The 22,739-nt window shown below is 33.8% G+C and overlaps 1 protein-coding gene across 3 annotated transcripts in view; it reads left to right on the top strand.

The window, feature by feature from the left end:
- The window catches only part of LOC131663841 (discoidin domain-containing receptor 2), a 105,206-nt gene extending 87,347 nt beyond the window's left edge, over positions 1-17,859 (top strand). Inside the window, exons 6-19 of one of the 3 annotated variants that reach the window (XM_058934541.1) lie at positions 2,290-2,437; positions 3,167-3,340; positions 4,680-4,819; positions 5,320-5,527; positions 5,835-5,993; positions 6,168-6,343; positions 10,042-10,189; positions 11,407-11,570; positions 12,041-12,375; positions 13,180-13,371; positions 14,375-14,467; positions 15,711-15,852; positions 16,589-16,738; positions 16,828-17,859. In XM_058934541.1, coding sequence (XP_058790524.1) covers positions 2,290-2,437; positions 3,167-3,340; positions 4,680-4,819; positions 5,320-5,527; positions 5,835-5,993; positions 6,168-6,343; positions 10,042-10,189; positions 11,407-11,570; positions 12,041-12,375; positions 13,180-13,371; positions 14,375-14,467; positions 15,711-15,852; positions 16,589-16,738; positions 16,828-16,998 — 2,400 coding nt within the window. In that variant the 3' untranslated portion in view covers positions 16,999-17,859. Of the gene's footprint in view, positions 1-2,289; positions 2,438-3,166; positions 3,347-4,679; positions 4,820-5,319; positions 5,528-5,834; positions 5,994-6,167; positions 6,344-10,041; positions 10,190-11,406; positions 11,571-12,040; positions 12,376-13,179; positions 13,372-14,374; positions 14,468-15,710; positions 15,853-16,588; positions 16,739-16,827 lie in introns of all 3 variants that reach the window. The other 2 variants (XM_058934540.1, XM_058934539.1) reach the window with 2 other exon arrangements.
- Positions 17,860-22,739: the final 4,880 nt, after the last annotated feature.

The raw sequence follows: 22,739 nt of genomic DNA, 5'->3' as shown, positions 1-22,739 counted from the left end.
TTATGGCGCATTAGAGAGGGAGCCGAGGACCGGCTTGAATGGAAAGTCTGATCAGCTGCTTCGATAGTGTACTTGAAAATTATAGTTGATGATTTTAGAGCGAATTCGATTAAAGTTAAATTTAATTAGCGAGTAGATGATGAATGAACGTTTTATTTCCTTCTTGAATTCAGTCAACGTCTAAAAATTATTAAAGCAAGTATTAGATTATAAATAAAATTCAAATCTTCTGGAATGTCAATAATTCTATTATAAAAATATATCGATACTGTTCAACGATTATTTGCAGGTGATATCGAAAGAAAAGCTTTAAAAAAAGATATTAAACATCGATGATATAATAAAATATCAATAAGTGTGCTCAAACACAACATAAGAAGCATAATCTGTTCATGAGAAATATAGCACGAGAGAAAAGATAGCCAAGGTAAAGCCAAAATACCTGCTTACCTACCACAAGAACATCCAACGTGTGTGCGGGCGCGTCAGAGGTAACCATCCTTGTATACAGACGTATCGAAAACTATGTATACGTATAGGGATGCAGCGCGCGAACAGGAGGTGGAGAATACGAGCGCTCGTACAACCACGTAATACGAATAATTAATACGGCTATAAACAAGCTTCGGTCCAAGAGAGAAAGCTCCTGGCCAGGCGATACTATCATCCTGTATACCGACGCATAAAATTGATACACGCGCACACAGAGTCGCCTGCGCGACCTATCACGTTCGCGCCCAGCTAGCGCACGATGACCTCAAATTAGGATTACTCTACCACGTGAGAGCTTAGTCTCAAGTATAGCTCGCTTGTTACTTCTTGTGGCTTGAGTTTTATTCAATTCTGAATATAAGAATTTAATATAAGAACAATGCTTCCTAAATATCATCACTTCATTCTTAAGGTCAGGAATGTTATCCTTGAAATAAAGAAAAAAAACGTTCTTTTAGGAAATTGTTCTTTTTAAAATAAATAGGTGACTGTTTATACTGAAATTCAATTTGCTTTAGTTCAGAAATTTTTATGTATTTTATATAATTTAACCAAAATTACATCTCTCATCTCCTGCGTTTACTGTTTGCTTAATTTGAATTGCATAGCAGAAAAATCAAATTAAAGCAACGATAAATTTACAAAGAATTTCATATAAATTAATTACATGACAGAACTAATAAATATTATAGAGATAATAAAAATTGATATATTTTACTTTCAATCAAATATTTTACCAATGACCAAAAAAATTTAATTTGTTTGAATAACATCCTTCATGAACATTGAACGTTATTAGAATGTCCAAACGAGTTTTTATTAGATTGGATTAGAATGATTATCCTTTTAAGCTCAATAATAAATATGATGATAAGTATTGATATATGCCGTCATCTAAAATCAAATACATTGAGCAGCAACAAAAAAGATACGAAACCAGTAAAAATCTCTCTCGCGAGTGAGAGTGCACTTTGAAAAAAGATAGGAAGATTTACGTAAGCCATTCATGGAGACGTAGATTCAGATCCAGAGGGGGGGGGGGGGGGGCAAAGGATGAAAAAAAGCGAAGTCCGATAGAAAAAGCTTTGGGAGAGTGGCGCACTCTCTCTCTCTCTCTCTCTCTCGGAGAGGTGTGTAGATTTAACGCTCGAATTTGCATTTAGAGAACCTGCTCCGGTGCCATCGCGCGGCATCCCCAGAGCTAATCGGATTCAGGGAGAAAACGGGGTCGAGGATGCGCGAGGCGAGATTCTCCCTTCCTCTCTCTCTCGAGGCAATAAACACACGCTCCATTGGGTCTGGCGGCCAACCACCACTCGCGCCGCCTCGCGACCGCCAATTAGCGTAATTCGTTCGGCCACTGAATGTATTGTATACGTATTGTCTGCCGCTATTTCGCCATGCTTTTCTTGTTAGCGGTATGACATTTTAATATCTTTTTGGAGGGTATTTAACTTCCTTCATGAGAGCTATCAAAATTTCATCTGTCTTTATGGAATCTCCTATTTTGATCATTCCATTTAATGAAATTATAGTGATGAAGGAGGAAGTTGTATCCGTATAATTTGGAAAGGGTAATCATTCGTTACTGGTACTTCAATCAAAATGTTATTGGATCTGGAAAAAACCTGAAATAAAGATGTCTACGTATTTGTGGAATAGAATCACAAATATATAAAGCATTTTTGAAAATATTTCAAAATGTAGTCCATACAACCATAATTTGCCAAGAAAAATCTACCTTTGCTCGTAGATTTTCCACTTGTACGAACTCACGGCTATACGTTTTGATTGCAGTTGCTGGTAGGAAACGACAATCCACAGACGGAAAAGGAGCAGAGCTTCGATCCACCCATCGTGGCTACCAAAATCCGTTTCATCCCCTACACATCGCACATACGCATCGTCTGCATGCGGGTCGAACTTTACGGCTGTCCTTGGACTGGTAAGTGAAATTTACGATGTTGAATTCTTTTTGAGCCATTTCTTATGTCTCGCCTTCCATATCCTTTCAATATCTTTTTTTCTTCAGACTTCGACGACGACCCGATGCTTATACGCGTCTTGATACGGTAACATACGAACAGCAGGCTCTACGAGTCACCGAGTAATACGCGATTTACGAGATACATAACGGAAGGAAATAGAAACACACACTCACACACACACACACCTATATATATATATATATATATATTCGACATTTCGCCGAATCGTAAATTACTTCCTCTATTGTGTTTCATACCCTTCTTTCCTTTCCAGCTCAAAGCTGCTTTTTATGTGTTCAGGCCGATTTTTATTGCCTCGGATTTTCTTCCTCAAAGTGCATTTTTCCCTGGAAAATAAAGATTAAGACACAGCAAAAAAAGAAGCTACGGGCTATAAAAATACAAGTAGATATCTATCCGGATTTACTCTGGATAAATTAAAAAAAGCTCATTAATTTCGGGATTCGACGCTGCGTTATTCTCTGAATGAAAACTAATATTAGATCTTTGTAATACTCATATGAGTTATTGAACTACATATTTTTATTTTACTTAATTTAAAACTTTTGAAAAAGTATCCTCAATAAATTCTAATAGCTTTGTTTCTAACATTGAAAAATGTTAGAAATATTAGTTTTTATTTATATGAACTAACTATATGTTGTAATATCTCTTTTACTTTATAGAAGGTCTTGTCTCATATTCGATGCCTCAAGGTGTAGAGCGCGGCTCGGAGCTGGATCTCACGGATCGTACATACGATGGAGTTGAACAAGACGAATACCTTACTGGAGGTCTTGGCCAATTGACAGATGGTCAGAAAGGACCGGATAACTTTAGAGCAGACCTCAATAACAATGGTAAAGGTAAGTTAAGTACTTACTTCCTTCAAGTTCTCGAAACATCTTCATTATTAGATTTGGAATGAATTCGAAATAATATTCTAATTCAAGTAAATGTAATTTGAGAAAAGTGACAACTGTCTATTTTTAAAATTTATTTTGTAATTACAAACACTAACATCTTTCTCAATACAATTTTATTAAATTGACATATTTCAGAATTTATTGCAGCGACAAAAAAATGTTTTGAAAAAATAGACGATTATTATATCATGCAAAATATGAATGATGATGTGGATAAAAGTGGTCGTCTAATATTTCATCACGAATATATTAACTTTCACAAAAAAAAACCCGAACTCACTGAAGCTCTGCAAACTTCTCTCGATGTCTCGTATATGCGTGCATCTCCAAATTTTCATTCAGCTGCGAAATTTGCGTCGGCGATGTGCCTCGGATTTAGCAGACGCGATGCAAATTCGTATGGTCGAGTTGAAGAAATAGAGAGAAAGAAAAAGACACTGAGCACTTTTCAAATAAAAACGAAACGCGACGATACTGGAATCGTCAAGGAGGGTATAGAGAGAGGTAAAGAGAGCGGCAGGAAGAGAGCGAAGACTGTTACGAATGCAACGAGCAAACAGACTCGTTGCGCTTGGATCCGCTTCGATTTACATACATATTGAAGTCGAGCTGCTTATACTCTACTACTGTTGATACATTTCAGTGAGAGGTTGCACATGGCTGCACTGTGTGTACTTTTTATTAAAAAATAACATTTCTTATATAAATATTGCGGTTTTATTTTTCATTTCTAATATTATGGAGATTTATTATTCATCTTGATTTGAAGTTCCATATACTTTTAAAACTTAAATTGCTCATGAATAAAATGATAAATCACGGCTTTTCTATGAAGCTAAAAAAAAAAACTAAATGTTAAACTCGTGGTGAGGGTAACCGACGTATAAACAAACGGACTTTCGTAGACTCGATTGTCAGCGAATGTTTCGGTTTTGTTCGAAGAGGATGCTTTGAGAGGAACTGTATAGAGTTTAACGTCGTTTAATGCTTTTGTACTCGAGAAAATAGAGGATTGCAGTGGTTTCTGTGGAAGCAATTAAAAATCTCTTTGACAGCTTGTTACGTAACTCCAATTCAGTTGATTTTCTCCCAGAAACTATATTCGTGATTTGACTTTTTCAATTATTGCAATGATAAAATATTGAACAATTAAATGTTTTGTATACATAAAATACCTACATAATGTTTAGCATAATTAAGTTCTTATTAAACTTGGCATCGTAATTTATTCCAAATAAATTTTTATAACTGTTATATCAATTTATTTTCATAGGCTATGAATGGGTTGGTTGGAGAAATGACACGCCAAATATGCTAGGGCGACCCGTAGAAATCACTTTCGAGTTTGATTACACTCGAAACTTTACAGCAATGCACCTTCATACTAATAACTTTTTTAGTAGAGACGTTCAGGCAAGTATAAAAAAGTTATCATTAATCTACTTAAATTGAGTTTAAAATAAATACTTATTAATGCATTGCCTATTATGGTCAATATTTTCTCGAGACTAGTTATTAATACAAATTATTGTTAACTTCAGCTTCATTCAATGATGTCCATGGAAGTATAATTGAAATAATACTAACAGAGTTTTAATTAAATCATATACTTATAATTCAAGTTTACGTATAAGAGTTAAGTTCTCTTCTGTAGATTTTTACTGTATACTTTAACTTTATATTAGACTTTAACTTTATATCATTGGTAATAGTTTTAACAGTGGACAAATGAATAAATATATGAAGAGTAACTATTAGTGGTATGCTATGATTTTGGGCAACCATACTTACAAATTCGAGACGTCCAATTATTTAGTATTTTCGAATAATTTATGACTGTACACCTCTACAGAGAAAATAAAAAATAGAATATACCTTCATGAAGACCTGATTAATGAAAAACGATATTACAGGTGTTCAGCCACGCGAAAGTCTACTTTAGTAATGACAACACACAATTCAATGGCGAACCCGTGCACTTCTCATACGTTCCTGATCTTATGTTCGAGCAGGCTCGTAACGTCACCATAAAATTGCACTCACGATCTGGGAGATTCGTTAGGCTGCAACTTTACTTTGCAGCACGTTGGATTATGCTCAGTGAAGTTATCTTTGATTCAGGTAATGTCAGTTGCATAATTTTTTTATTTTTACTCGGCTGTAGCGCAGTACAGCTTGGATATAGAGACAGAAATTATAATTAACGTTGAAATGGATAAAATTCTGTTGCTGCGCTACTGTGTAAGTAATGTATCATGGTAATCCGTCACGCAATTTTTTCGAGTATATTCAACTTTGCATAGGGTTAGAAGCTAGTTAAAATTTACCCTTGTAAAACTATGAAAATTAAAACATTACTTTTTTTGGAAAAACATAATGACATAATTTCACCAACCTGTTTTTAAAAAATTTTTGATTTTTTTTGTAGTTGTCTCAGATTGGAATAACAGCACCGAGGAAGAAGATGTCAAGGTAAAAAATGTGACGACATTAACAACAGTGATTCCTTCCCATAACACGGAAGGGCCTTTTCAAAGAGATGAAGTACAAGCAACATTCAATAAGGACGACACAAATGTCAGCGTTTGTAAGTAAATTTCGATTTTTTCCTTGGTTACATTTTTTGACGATACGACTAATGATTTAGACTAAAGAATTATAACTTAATTTGTTTTATATCAATATTTTATTATGTTTAAAAATCGATCTACATTTAATTTCATCGCATATTTTATGAGCTATGCCCAACTGCCTACTTTAGTTCCAGATAAAAGTAAAGAACCAGAATCAAGACAGCTTATCGGTTTAGTAATTGGGATATTAACGACTGTTATCGTTATGCTTTTGGCTGCCATCGCTTTCATCTTTTATAGAAACCGAAGACTTAAAGCTGCTCTTTCACCAACGAATTTCTTCAACCAACAAGGTGAACTAAAGGTATATACAAAAACTAGTATTATATAACTTATAAATGATAAAACTTATAAAACTTTATCACGTATCAAGTTATTGTAGAAGATTCATTATACGTAACAATAGAATATTTAACAATATTTTTTCAAACTCTACGACATTAAATTAAATTAATTTCATATAAATGCATTAAAATCTTACATCTACAAATTATAATCTCAGCACAATTTATAATGCGATGTAAGTAAATATTGATAATATAGATAATTATCACTGAAAAATAAAAAAGGTTGATAACTCCCAAGTTACCCATTGCTGCTCCAAAGATTAAACAGTTCATTCTCTGCTTTTTCCATTTCAATCTAAACGCTTACAGTCGATTAAACACGAACTAGTTCTGTAAATAAATGATTCATTGCTTGTTTTTCTAGAGCTCCGGTACGTGCGCCAGTCACGTTTCTGTTTTTGGCGCTTCTTTCTCATTTTCCGTTCCAACCAACACTAGTGCTGTTATTTATTTATTGCCTTTCACTTCACAGAAAAAAGTAAGAATATAAGGGCTGAAGAAAACAACAAGAGATTAGAAATGCCAACATTAGTGCCGTTTATATAATCTACTTATTTAGTAATACATGTAATATCAGTTGTAAAAAACATCTATTCTTATGCTTGTTAAGTAATCATACTATTTTATAGTATCATTGAAATATTATGTTAGCTTTATAAATAACTTGATGGCAACATGCTATTCGGCCCTTTTTCAAGTTTCTCCACCATCCTATTTACTCTTGTTAGTGCTTGTATTTTGTTTTCGCTAATTTTCAAGGCAGCAGCTGGCAGCTACAATTAACGTCAAGAAGTTGAGACTGACGTAGCCACACAAATCGACGCTGTTAGTTTGAACTTCTTGAGTTTCCGTATACCTCCACATAAAAGCACAGTATGTGCTGTCAAAAGGTATCTGCCAAGAAAAACGAGTTTTATGATCGTAAATATTACTTTCTCTTTTAAATCATTGTGGACCTTTCAATGCCTTTCTTTCTTAGTGTAATCTTCAATATTATCAAAATCAACGAAAATATTTATTGTAATAACTTTACCAAATTAAAAAGATGCATATCAACTGCGCAAGATGCGTAAAAGCTAATCATCTGCAAGCTCATATACTACAATGTTTGATTTATAACCTTCTATATACTATTATCAGAACGAACTAAACATTATCGTTATCAACTGCAAAAATGTGGGTTACATCTTTATTCAATGGCTCGTTTTCTTCTTTTCATTCTTTACTCATTGTTCACCCGAATAAGTAATTCAGGGAGAAGAGTTTTTCAAGCCACTTAATCGGCTTTAATCTCTTAGGCGAGGCAAATAGCCAGAGAGAAGGAGTAGTTTACTCTCGGCCAAAGACGCGAAGTACAGTCGTTAAAGCTTTCCGCAAGATCATTATGGACGGATAGACCGAGTTCCTTCGGTCATTAACGTCATGATTTTAACCATCTAGTGAGTAGTAACAGAAGTTAAAGTGAAATTCAAGAATGTCTCAACAAAGCTTAAATAATTGAAAGTCTGAGGTTGAGAAAGAACTGAATTTTAAAGTAAATATCTTAAGTGATCATATTGAATTTTATTTCTTCTGAAATTATTTTTTTATGTGAAAGTCAATATTTATTACAGAAAAGCAAAAAGGAGTAAAGCTCGACCAACTCTTCTTTACCCTTATTAAGAATTGATAATTTTTTAGTTTCATTTTAACATACATTTTCAATACATAATTACATACTTCAAATCTGGAATATTTATGAAAAGTTGAGCAACGTACATATATAGTTACATCGACATAGATAAGAAAATAAAAATATATAAAAAAGGATCGATAAAATATGCATCAGTCATCAGACAAACCATTCTAAGAGCATCTCTGTCAGTTAAATTGGGGCCACTCGACGGCCTGAGTTGCCTTAGCTGTATACAGCAGTATCCCCTATCATCCCTTGGGAGAGCGTATGCGCGACTCTAGCATTAGCCACCTGCTACTTGTCTCGGGAGAAGACATTCCGGCGCGCGTGAGACCCCACTCCGACCGTCTTCAAACGATACCTCTTCGTCTTGAATCTCGCCTCCGACGATACAAAGGCGCAAAGCGTTTCGTTGCCGTGCGCGTTGCATTACCTGGGGATTCAAGAATAGAACCAGCGGTTACCTTGTTGTGCCTGTATAGTCGTTTTAGAATGATTTTTATATAAGATTTTTATGATCGTGGCAATTAATTAAGATATCGTAAAGTAGGAATGTTACAAATATTATCATTTTCAGTAGTATAAATTTAATACTGTCAGACATTGAAAGTCGAAACAACAAAAACAATATTAACGTTTTGAGTGAAAGAAATATTACGTTACTAATATTTGACTTTTTTCATCAATTATTTGTATAATTATTTGAAAATTTGCAAAGAACCAATATCACTCTATATATATCGAACAATAGAGCACATCTGCCGCGTGAATAATAAGTGGAAGCTAAAGAAATCAATAAACAGATTGTAACTATTTAATTGATTAAAGAATACTATTAGTGTCCATCAGTCACCTGTTTGCGAAAGAACTGATCATTAATCTCATATTCAAATATTGAAAGCAATGCCAATAATGCTCTAATTATTGTACAGACTACATTATAGCAATAGTCTTCGCTTATGCTCGACAACACTTACAAGTAAAGAGTAAAATATTCTAATTTTATTTCTTTAATTTTTATTTTAAATGAATATATAGGACAATATAGTAAACTTAAAGTAACCACTTTAATTTATTATTTCTCTAAAATAGATAACTCTCCCTAATAAATAACTAATAAATAATCAAGGTCATTTTAATAACATTTTTCACTATTTTTTAGCAGAATTTACCAGAATTTTAAAGAATTTCTTATCACTTTTACTTTTTACCGAATGCACCTCAACCTTTGTCCTCAAAGTATACGCAAGTGAAAAAGACTGACGGTCTAGATTATGGAAATTTGGAGTTCACGAGGAACAGTGCAAAAGCGCTCTCTGAATATGTAACATCAGTCCTTTAACGACACGACAGCGTGAATTGAATATCCGTTATGTCTTGTACTATACTGCAGTAATATCATTTTTGAATCGGCTAATTCTAGTTTCAACGTTCTAATTTTTTATTTTAATACAGGCTATATTAATTATTAAGCGGGCTTTATATATTACGAACAGCTGATATATTAAGAGTAGTTTTCTTAGATTTTATCGAAAGACTAAATCAAGTATTCAAGTTAAGATACATGCAAATATTTCAAAAATATAAAATACATTATGCATGAAACAATGATAATAATAGTAATAACATTCACTGGCGTCGAAGAAATTTTAATTGGATATTCCAAACTTACGAGTTCGCGTGTGTCCGGCATACAAATGAAATTGCATTCTCTCGCAGTAAGTCAAATATACGAGCAAGCGTGCAGAAGAGTAAACAAAACGAGAGTCAACGGCTATAGTTGAAATCAAATTGGCTACACATAGTAGTTGATAAATAGATCCCAAAGAGATTCAGTACACACACATATATATATATACGAAGTATAAAGACAAATGGTTATATAAACACTAATAGTAGCTAGCTCCAAGATGCGTTATCAACTGAGCGTACACACATACTAAAATATTCTAACGCACGCGCGGGTTCTCGTCTACACAGGTCTCAGTGGATGAAGGTTTCGCCGTGGGCAGTAGCGGCGTGGACAAGGGACCAATTTGCCCCCCACTTCCGTTGCAGTACCATCCAAGCGCTTACGCCACCACGACCACTCCGCAGCTTCACAAAACTACTGCCTCGGACTATGCTGGTACGTTATACGAGTATTACCAAGTACACTATAGTGGCTTGCCAGATAGCGACGCTGCTGTTTACATCCGGGAGTCAGTATTGTCGCTGCGGCTGCGTATTTGTTGTTGCTTGCTCTTGCGGGGACTACACCTCATTGTCCACGGAAACACGGTGATGCTAAGCTTAAATACTCATTTGACCGTGCAAGCTTTTATTCATTTTGGTGATCGGATCTTCTTTCGTGGATTTACATTCTTATTATTATCTTCGATGATCTCACGGAAAAAATTCAATATGGCTTTTGCGACTCTAGATGAAGAACCAAAGTCAACGTTAAATAATTAATCGACGTCCATGAATCCTTCTTATCTTATGCTTGTAAAATATTCACTGAAAGGGACTACGAAGAAAGAAAGCCAAGGGTCAAGTGAAATATCTTCGTTAAAATATTTACTCTGGGCAAATGCGGGAGAACAACTCACAGAATAGTTCCATTCGAAACTCTAACGAGCAAGTTTACTGTCCGCCCGCTCTTCTTTCTTTCTCATTGCGCATGGAGGCGGTGAGAGAGAGGGACGTGAGGTTTAGGCGTGAAATTCACACGCCAACTATTCCGTCGACTCGCACATACTGTGCTTTGGATGAAGGGCGGAGAGGAATAACGCGTTGCTACGTCGCACTCCGAATTTACATACCGTGAACCCACCTCCTGTACACTTTCCCCACAATGTATACATATACTACGCGATCACGTAGATATCGTTGAAATGATTAACAAGCAATCGATATAATTAATTAGATAGGTTATTGAATAATTAAGGTATTTCATCGGATTCTTCTAATTAGAGAGAAATGAATTTATTATAAAGTAATTTCATTTGCGAAAGCAGAATTTCATCCAGTTTTCAGGTCAACATTGTTATTTCGAGAATTTTTTACGCTTTAAATAAGTATTCATAGAATTACCATCTTGAAGTTTACAAAATAACTCTGTTATGAATTTAAATAATAATAAGCGTAATAAAAAATATAGTTTGCACTGCGTGAGGTAATTTGTTTCTTGCCAATTTTTTCGTTTCATATCTCTCACAAATTGTACTATTGAAGAATATTGAAATTAAATTTTATAGTAATTAATGATGATAGACGTAATTTATCAATAATAAACAAAACATAATTTAATACAACTGCTGACGCAGATAAAAAAACTTTTACATGTGTTTATTCTTGAACTAGTAGTAGAAGAACCAGAGAATCGTTCAGTCATTCCACTACTGCTCAACACGGCGATCAATCTAAGCCGACCGATTCCACCCGCAGCACTGGAGTATCCATCAGGCAAAGCACCGCCTATTCCGCCACCACCGGAAAAGTATTACGCCAGTTCGGAGATCGGCAAGGTGAGAAAAAAAATAAAAGAAGCGCCTTCGACATGCGAGAGTTCGCTACCTATGCAAATTTCTCGACCTTGTTAATCACAGGGGGTTCGTTAACCTTAATGCACGCTGTGGAAGGCTCTATTCTTTTCCTGTTGTGTTTACTTACACATCTACTGTTTCGTGGCTAAAATGACGATTTTATTTTCAGAATGTGAAGAATATTTTAAAGTTAATCTTGAAGGGTTTTATTATTAAAGTGTAAAAAATAATAGGTTTAGCTAAATATTCATCAAGTGCATTTTAATCGTATAACTTCATAGAATTTATGTTTTTTACTACAAATACGTAGTTTAATTGTTCGTCAATGGGTTAATGAATTAACTGTATAAAACAGAAACAGAACATAAGCTGTCTTTTAATTTCTGTGCAAATATTTGTGTACAAGCAAGCTTAATACGTTCGATTATAAGATTCAATTATTTTTATTTTAGAGCCCACCGCTGCCACCATTACCCGCATCGCCGAATCCGAGCTGCACACCGCCACCTCACAGTGGGAAAGCTTCCAGTAGTCTGAATAGTTATAGTCCTGAAGATATGATGACTGAGGACGATGATGATGCTGTTGCTGGACTACTTGATTGTATAATATTTGACTTTCCGCGAGAAAGGCTGAATATTGTTGAAAATTATGGATCTGGTTACTTTGGCGAAATACATATTTGTGAGATCGATCGATTTCCCGGTTACGATGAAGTTTTTAGAAATACCACTAGCGATCTTGTTGTTGTGAAGTCATTGAAACCGGGCTCATCGGAATTATTTAGGTAAGTGTTCTCGAATTAAATACAATTACTTGAATTAAATATAATAAAATATTATATAATATTTAATTTAATATATATAATAATAAATGAAATATAATAAAATGCTTATATTAAATATAAGCATGGAAATATAAATTACCAATCAAAGAGGGTAGCAATATGGTTGAAATATTATTAAAACCAAAGATTACCAGGAAGAGTAAAATAGGTTATATATCTTTTTGCTTATATAACTGACAAAACGTTAAAAATTCAATTTCTTTATCGTTTCAATTTTAAAAATATATCAACTTATTCAATTATAAAGTGACACTTGAAACGCAAGAATATTAAATTATATTATATTATTAACCATTAATAGAATGATAAAAAAAGGCATAACACTCGCAGAGATAAAGTACAGATATAGTCATAAATGCTTCAATTACCCTCCAGTTAATGAACTGCACTCTCGTTAAAACTTTCCACGATACTCAAGCGCTTTCTTCTTCCTACCTTTTGGATCCCAAGTGTTGTTTACACTCCACGACCGTCGAACTAAATGTCGCAGCAATTTTATCTGGGAAAGAAAGTTTGCTGTACCCGCGGCTACGATCGTTCTAAATTCACTTTGCTCCGATCGTTCTAAATTCACTTTGCTCCGATCGCGACGACAATTGCACGAGTTTTCTAAAGAATTTTTTCTTCGCATTCAATTTCACGCTAGATTAAATTTGCTTGACTAATTTTTAAAAAATTAAACGTTTTTTTAGATTAATTTAGATTAGCTTAGCAAATATTTTGTATATTGTATTTGTATTACAGGATAGAGTTTAGAAAAGAAGCCAAAAGACTGGCGCGCATCAACGATCGCAATGTCGTACGGCTGCTAGGCGCCAGCCTTGACAATGATCCCATGTGTGTCGTTTTGGAAAATTGTGAACTTGGAGATCTTAACCAGTACCTGCAAAGTCACGTCGCCGAGACAACTACCGTGCAGACAGCAAAAACATTGAGGTAAATAATTAATACAAGAATATGTGTTCATAGTCTTACTTGTACAAAGAGTCATTTCAATAAAATATACTATTTACCTTTAAAACAATAGTATTAATACGAAAAATTAAAAATAACATCATATTATTGAAAATAAAATGCCATGAAAAGTAAGAATCGATAAACTATTAGATAAATAAAGTTATAAAAAAATTACATTGAATCTTGGATCGCTATCTGATATTCTTGTCTATGATCATGTAAAGTACATTTACAGGAAAATTACACGGATAAAGAGACTGTACTTAAATTTAAATAGCGTAGTAAAAGTCTTGAAGCGAACGTACGTTAGGTACACTGGGAAATTGGAAATCGATTTGCTGTAAAACCTTTATGTAAATAATTACACATTTTGGTATATTTTCACTTGCATACAACTTTAACAACAATTAATACAAACTAATATTTGTAAGCCACGTAAATTCAGTAAGATCTACCATAAGATTGAAGTACTATCACATTGAAAGAATGGAATTACGTGACATACGGGTACAAATCCATACACGCACAAGCGTAATTACTCAAGATATTTATGGAGTGGAGTCACATACACGCACAGCCCGAATCACACAGCTCATATCTACTGTGCGCGCCCTAGCGAAACTGTTTGCTCTCATTGCGCAAACGCAACACCGGGAGGGAGAGACCGACTGTTACTACTACTGCCAGCAAACACGTGCACGCGACGAGTTTACACGGGTATATACTGCCAAGGTGGACTGTGGTTGGATGCAATATCGAGATTGACGAGCTGGCCCCCAAGCTTGACACGACTGCGGTTTTCTTTGTTTAGGATCGCTTTCTTTCCATACGCGAGCTCTAACGCAATCAGGCTTTAGTCGCGTACATGCTTGTCTAGTTGTCTCCGGCTACTGACCCAGATTTTCCATTATCTTATCAACAATTCAACGCATTCAATTCGATTGCGAACAGCGTCTATCGTGCTTTAATTTGCCTGTTTCAGTTTTGGTACTCTGATATACATGGCTACTCAAATAGCATCGGGCATGAAGCACCTCGAGGAAATAGACTTCGTGCATCGGGATCTCGCTACAAGGTAAGAAAGTTCACCAAAGCGTGCCTGACACGCGATTCACAAAGTGACGCCGACAGCTCGGGATTCCTTCCATGACTTTACCTGACTCGTTGGCGTCCTAAATTTACTCCACTAAGCCTGAGGGCTTGTTTTCCTTTTTATCTTGCCTCAAAATGTCATTGTGTATACCACCACATGTATACCACTAACTTTTACCAATATTTGCTTTATTCTATCAAAAGGTTAAAAAGACTCGTTTGCATAATTGTACACAGGTTTCTTTTTTTTTATTGGAATATCATGAAATCACGATAGAAAAAGAAATGAGAATTTTTGTTCGAAAAGCAAATATTTTGCGATTAATTAAATTCATTTAATGTAGCACCAACAATATCTATTATTTCAAAAGAAACTTTCAAGTAGTGTCTTGTTTTGAAATTTTTGACGTAATTATCTTTCCAACAATACACTCTGTTGAAAAAGCAGAATTCACAGACTAAGGTTGTTAACTATCTTAACTTATCTGCAAGTTGCAGCCTCGAAGGTGAGCTTTAAGCTCCGTTTTCCGGTCGAGCGAGGGAGATTAAAAGTTTTAACTAATTGATCGGAAAATAGAGCGACTTGTTATATAGCTTCCTTCTTCAATATCTACATCGAATGACGTGCAGTAATTATAACTACTCTGATCTAATGAGAAGATCGATGACAGTACTAAAATAATGAAGTGGATTAAATTGGGATGATTGATTATATAATCTGGCTTAGATTTTATTTTTATCAGCCATTGACTATTCAGTCAGAATTGTTATTAAACGATGCCGTACATCAATTATTATTCTTCAACAATTTAAACATTTTAATTATCCTTTTATCGTCATCTGTAATGGTTCTTTGAGAATTTATAACTACATGTATCTGGGTTATTTATCTTTTATAAAACTGAATCCTCAACAACTTTATGTTTTCAAACAGTTTCCAAGCGAATGCTAGTCGTTAGCATGGCACTGGCAACTGCAAATATGAGATAGTAGAGTTTGCAGTTGCAATAAATCAACCCCTGATGGTAATTCTCAAATACTTTAAAACTACGTGATTGAGAATTTTGTCATTTACGATAATGAAATATTAGAGATCAATAAATAGAATAATATTATCCCGTGATAAAAATAAATTAGTGAAACATCGATTGTTATAAAATACATCACAACGTCTGTGATTAATATCAGATATGTAGAAATAAATCTGATTTTGGAAAATATTTCAGAAACTGCCTCGTAAGCCAAGGACATTTCATAAAGATCTCGGACCTCGGGCCAGGTAGAAATGCATATTCGGCGGATTATTTCAAGATTGAAGGTCGATCAGCACTACCCATACGCTGGATGGCTTGGGAATCGTTACTTCTGGTAAATAGATAGACTATTTTTTATGACCTTTGTTATATGTACATTTCAATGATTTCCATTTGATACGTCCATTCGCAAAAAAAAAAAAAATTACTTTTCTATTGTTTGAACGTCCATCAAGTTAGTTTTTGTGAGTTTTACGAATGAACGGGTTGATTGCTCTTTCGTGCACTTTGATCGAGAGTTTGGTTTATAGTTCTGAAACAAGAGTGTACTGATTATTTTCAATTATTAATGTTACTGAAAAGCTGTTGTTCTACCTTTTTGCTTTAAAAATGAACATAATATTAATCACATTTCTCTTTCTATAGTATGATTTATTTACTGCTAAAATTATGCTTTCATACAAATTTCGACAAGAAAGGTAGAATTTCATATAGCTTTATCTTTTCTATAGATAAATGAAACTGTTAACCGTCAATAGATGCGATTTAACATAAGTTGTAGAATAAATATAGGTTGCTAGATGAAAATTTAATTAATTAAGTTTAATTTCTCAGACTTTCTATGAAGTTAACGGCTATAAGGCTGACATGCTTTTACATAAATAACAATGAACGAAGGTATTGTTTATTTCTTCTTTAATGGAAGATTCAATACAACATAGCTTTTCTTTATTATTTAAACAATTCCATCAAGTAAATATACAAATATCATTTAATAAAGTAGAAGAAATGTTATCTCGAAGATTCCACTCTTTGTATATAATACATATGAATTTTCTTACTTTTTTCAGGGAAATTATTCATCCAAAAGTGATGTTTGGGCATTTGCCGTGACATTATGGGAGATCCTTACATTTGCGCGTGAGCAGCCATTCGAAGAATTGCCCGACCACCGTATAGTTGAAAATGCAACTTATTTTTATCAGCAAGACGAGAGAAGGGTAATATTTTTTTATTTTTACACATTTCAAGCACTTTATCAACATTTTCCGCATTGTCTAACTAAAATCGTTCGATATACGTTTAACAGATAATCCTGCCACTGCCAAAGAACTGTCCAAAAGAAATCTACGACTTGATACGCGAGTGCTGGCAGCGCAACGAAACAAACAGGCCAAGCTTCCGTGAGATACATCTGTTTCTGCAACGTAAAAATCTGGGCTACAAGCCAGGCAGCGTTAATCAGCGCAATGATACTTGATACAAAGAACTCGAAGGCTGGAATTTGATCCGGCTTTCTATGATGGGCGAGCTCAATGGCAATTGGTGGGAGCCAAGTAATAATGAAACGCTCCGTTGAAAGAAAATAATGCGCGCCGAACGACACTAAGAAACAGAATAAAGAAATAAAAAAAATGGTGCTGACACATTAGCGACAGCAAAACAGCAGCAGCTCGACAATAACCGCGCGCTTCCCTACTCGATGTGTATATGAGATTACGTAGTTGTGTCCTCGAGTCGATGTTCGATAACGCGATCCTCTCAGACCCCTGATTTCTTCTACTTTCTTTCAGTCTCTCTCACCTTCTCTCACTGGCGAAGCCGCGATGTATTATACGTGCCATTGTGGATGTGTCACTCCTTTTCTTCTCTCCTGTTTCGTTGATAGTTTTGTGTTCATACTTTGCGGATTTGCAATGAAATATTAATTTTGTAATAATTTGACTACGCGTACGATCATTGTATGTAAATAAGCATAACGTCAATACGCTGTGAACTTAAAAAGAAAAAAATAATATAGATCGTCGACAAGAGTAAATTAGTTTAGTGAGGTCAAGTTAATTCATTGTGTTTTGTACAATATGATGTTATGCAAACTTATAGTTTGTATTTTAAGTTTTATTATTTGTGTTATTAGTTACGGTTAGTTCTATTCAGTTTTATACTATTTGATACGAATACAATACTACAATATTAATATGAACATACACCAAAAATAAAAAAAGTGGACGCAGCAATTATTGAACACTATTTATTGTTAGTTGGCATTTCCACCGCACGTTTGAAATATAACTCTGTTAACTACCTTATAAATTTATAAGATTGTACCCCATGTAAATGAATAAAGTTATGATAATAAACTGTATTCTCTTATTATACCATTTATTTTTCGTATAAGATCATTTATTTTGTGTTTTAAAATAAATCATTTATATCACGTCATTCGGACAAAATTGAGTACTTTGGTTTATACTTTATCTATCTCAACCAGGTGACTCAATGAATAGAATTGCTTCTCTTTTCTTTCCCTTATTTCATGCACAGACACTAAATATATATTTACCGCGCGGGGCGATATATTAAGATTATATAAAAATATACCAGGTGCATGGAGCAATATATTAAAATTCAGGAATGAGCCAAACAAACCTGCCGTGCGGAGCAATAAACCAACTCAGAATTAGGCAAATACGAAGAAAAACAAATTAAGGATTTGTTATCTGAGGTAAAACTTACTCGTTATTTTTCCTTAGTTAGAAACTATCTTTTCTTACAAACAGAGCTTTGCGCGTTCGGTCTTAACTATAGTTGGCTGGCAAAACGGACACACGTGGAAGAGAGAACTCCTGGGCCACGCGTTCGCGCTTTATATCCTTTGGGAGTAGTGAGTGAAAATCCCTTCTTTTAGGCCCTTGGTGCAGCTTCATTTTAGATGATGGGAATGGTGAAAAATTCCTTCTTTCAAAATTAGGAAACCTAATTGGCTAGAGGGCGTGAATTTTTCCGAAAAGCGAGGTCAGTTCTTTTTTAATTTGAACCTTTTCCTCCAGAGATGGCTCTCAACATATCGTTTCTGTAACAATAATGATACTATTGTATACAAATATTTCACGCAAAACGACTTATAAATTATTACTTAAAACTAATTACAGTTACTAATTACATTTGCTTATTTAGCTATAAATCAAAATTCACTTGCACATATTTTATTATAATTACTTATAACAAAATTTGCATTTAAAAGGAAGACCATTATCAAATGTATATGCGTCATTATAATCATAAGTTTTGACTTATATCGATACAAGCAATGATTATTTAATACTACTATTATTGAATACGTGGATACTTAAATTTATCTGGCGCGGCTGATATACATAATTTTTTTTGGATTCTGTTTATGTTAAATGCACAACTTCCATCTATTATTATCGATCAGGAAGGTATGTGTATTGTAAAACAAATTTATTGATGTCACAGATAAAATTTATTAGACATAAAAAATCTTCTTGAAATGAGGAGGAAGCTATTTATACATACAAAATAATAAAGAATTTTAATAAAATGTAATGTAACTGAGGCTTGATTGGTCTGTACAAGTGATTGTTCTTTATGAAACGGCGAATTTACTACGCGGCAAAAATCGAGAGCTCTCTTTTATTTTTACTTAACGATGCAATGCACACGGGCGAGAGAAGGTGCTCCAGTAAGTGTTACGCGGTGGCGATGTTTCGAACATCCCATGATCAGTACCTACGACCCTGGACTCGAGGGCAAGAGTGACCACCTCAGAGGACCATCATATCCTCAACTAGCAAGCTAGCTAGACTTCTTACATCGTCACACAGGTATAAATAAATATATTTATTATTAATATCAATAATGGAATAAGAGTATTCAGATTAAATGTAAATCAAATAATTAATCCTATTATACTTTCCTCTTTTTTTTTATAATTTTCTCTCGCCGTTTATTTTTCTAAATTTCGTTCATATACTTGTAAACATTGTATCGCAGAACTGTCTTTCTTTGTCGAAGAGGCTAACAAAAATCAAAGCAGTAACATACTTATGATCGTTCAAGCATTTAATAACTCTCTTTAAATGTTTGAGAGTAGGTCTGATGACAATTGATCGTGCAGTCATAAAATTTGAGTTGAAAGATTCTGAAAACATGCATAAATCGATAATCGATTACTACGCTGAAGTACGTGATAATTAGAAATATATCAGGTTATAACGTTGTCAGTTGCTATGGTTACGACTTGAAAAATTTTGTGCAGCCGTTGCGATTCATAATTTCATAAAATAATTCAGTAAAGTTATCCGGAACAAGTATGAAATCAAAACTTACAAAATTAATAATTAAAAATTAATCAATTTCATACATGACAGATATATTTAAATCAAATAATTTCATCATATTATTTTATCTCCATACTTTTTTATCCTCCGTAATTATTTTATTGTTATGTTGATCATAAAATTATAGTTCAATTCATGCATTATGTCAGAATCAACGAACTGGAAAATGAAAATATAAGATATATAGTGTAACATTTTATTCACTCAACTGTAAACGCAGTTTGAGTTTAAATGCAAATAAAGGTAAGTAAAACAATGATTGAAGCATGACATAGCTGCAGGTATGCATACACCGGCCTTTTTCCTGGTAAGGTCAGCAAGTTCTCATAATTACCGTAGCAGATCGTGTACGTTCCTATACTAACATCACGAGTTGCAATGAGCTGGGATACACATACACGATTGCACAGCTAGCTTATAATTGCACACGTGTGCGCCGAAATCTGCAATTTAGCTGTGCAAACATACACGCTACGTTGAAAACAACTGAGCCAACGTTCATTGGAAATATAAGAATACAACACAACGCAGCTGCAGGTAGGTCACTCGTGTATTTTATTGGCAATACGTCGAATAAATGGAGACTCATTTCAAACGACCCTAGTCGTAAAAATGACAAAGTTGCACTGACCCTATTGCATGCGACTACCACTGATGTATACTACTGAAGACTTGTCGGATGTTCGCGTGTGAAGTACTATTTTACGTTAGCGACATATATGCATGCTATAAAATTGTGTTGGATCAAATTACATGGTAAAATTAGAATAATTTTTGAATTTTTAGTGTCGAGAAATTTCATTTTTTGTAAAAACATGAAAATACAAAATCACTTCAACGCGATTCCGTGTGTAGGTGTGTCTACTTTTTACGGGATACAATGCTGTATAATATTTCTCTGTATTGTATGATACTATCTGTAATTAACAGATACAAGGAACTCATTAATTGCATACAAATTAAGTTGTCATGAATTACTTTTGTATCTATGAAAGATTTTTATGAAAATTTTAAATATTAAAAAAGACCAAATGAGTCAGAGATTAAATTATTTTCGAAATATATTACATTGTTATGTCACCGCAAGATGTAACTAGTACTCGATCATTGATGTTACTTACTCTGAGCGAAATGAAAACTAGAGCATTCCAATAGAATTATTATAGCAGCTTTACGATTTCATTTGAGTTTTTTTTAATGTTTTATTAGCTATAAATTTTTATGCGTATAAATTTTTGTAAAATCTCAAGCCGTTTATATAGTCAGATTGAATCTCTATTATTGAATCTCAATATTGAATCTCAATATTGAATCTCAATTTATCAAAGAATATATTTAATCAACTAGTTAAACGATTCTGCCACTCACAAATGTTGATACGCTGTTTATGGAATATCGTCTATAAATGCGAATAAGAAAAACTTTTAGATGTTAAATGCTTAATTTGGAGTCCTATTTATCAAATCTTGAGTTAATTAGAAATTTATTTATCATTTCCGAAATTAAAAACAAAACATAGATTTAAATAAACTAGAATTTAATAACATCAGATTGTTGTCAAGTTACTCGCTCATAGCAGGAAGGAGAAACGATAGCCTAGACTTGGAAATATTGATCGAGCAATTATTCTCTGGAGTGTTACGGCAAGCATGAACGTGAAATAGATTGAACTGGTGACATGTGAAAGTCTAACACAAATACCGTGATCATAATACAAAAATTCGTAGAGCGCTATGCAACTTTTACTAAAATTGTATTGTTGATTAATGTAAATATTGATACATTTAAAAAAAGTAATGTAATTGAATTGAAGGTTACCGTTGCTCTATAATGACTGGCGTCACTATAATGCGATTTTAAATTTATAATATCGTAAAACATTGCATCACGAAATACGAATGAATTCAAAAATCAATCAGCTAGATTTTTCTCATAAAGTAAAAACAAACAATTGGCTTATATTTTCATTGGGATTCCATCCGTATACATAAAAAAATCTACTTATATTTGTTTGTTTAATTAACTCGGAGCAGTTTTCAATTTTCCTCAGCCATTACATTTTTTTCCCAATTATCTTTAATAAATAGTTTTCTTACGGTAACAGGATAATATTTAACACTGCAAATGTACTTGGAAAACAGATGAAATCGCGTGCTGGGTATTGGAAAACGATTCGGGACCCTTGAGACAAAAAGGCGGTTGTGCAGTGCGTCATGACATTTTCTATCTCGATATCTTTTGATTTTCCAAGACGGCTGCGCAACCATAGGTGCGCTATACGATATATATATATGAATTTCTCAGTATTGCACTGCCTGCTCTTATGGTATGCAGTGTTGTAGCAAATATCGTTTACACTTTTGTTTTGATTGCACGTTGAGTAGTTTATCATCAAGTTAAGTAAAACGCCCTACGCACACATTTCAAAGAATACTGAATTTACATATCTATTGAAAAAGGCTCTCTATCATTAGCTGGTATTTGTATAAACTAACCATACATTTCAGTACGCCACGAAACTCGTATAAAACCACAATCAGCCTAGACATTTCCTTCTGTATTCCACTAATTGTAATAGTTCATTGGCGAGCATCCAGTTTGGAGTCCATTTAGCCACCATGAATGTAAATCATTAATCTGCTCAAAATTCCTTTCTAATTCTTGTGTTGAATCAAAATTTGTACGTTTAATTGAATGAAGAAATAATATTCTATAAATTGAGTTGCAACATAATCACAAATGTGGTTTTTATCAAGAAAGAAGTAAATTTAGATTTTAATATTATTTAAAATTAGAGATATTAATATTAAGCCTTGTAATAATGATCTGTTTGCAATTGATTCAAAATACTCAATAG

The sequence above is a fragment of the Phymastichus coffea genome, unplaced genomic scaffold, assembly GCF_024137745.1.
Source record: "Phymastichus coffea isolate CEN01 unplaced genomic scaffold, Cenicafe_Pcof_1.1 PCOF00039, whole genome shotgun sequence".
Taxonomy (NCBI): domain Eukaryota; kingdom Metazoa; phylum Arthropoda; class Insecta; order Hymenoptera; family Eulophidae; genus Phymastichus; species Phymastichus coffea.
Note: the sequence above shows the minus strand (reverse complement) of the source record. Positions and strands in the feature narration are given on the sequence as shown.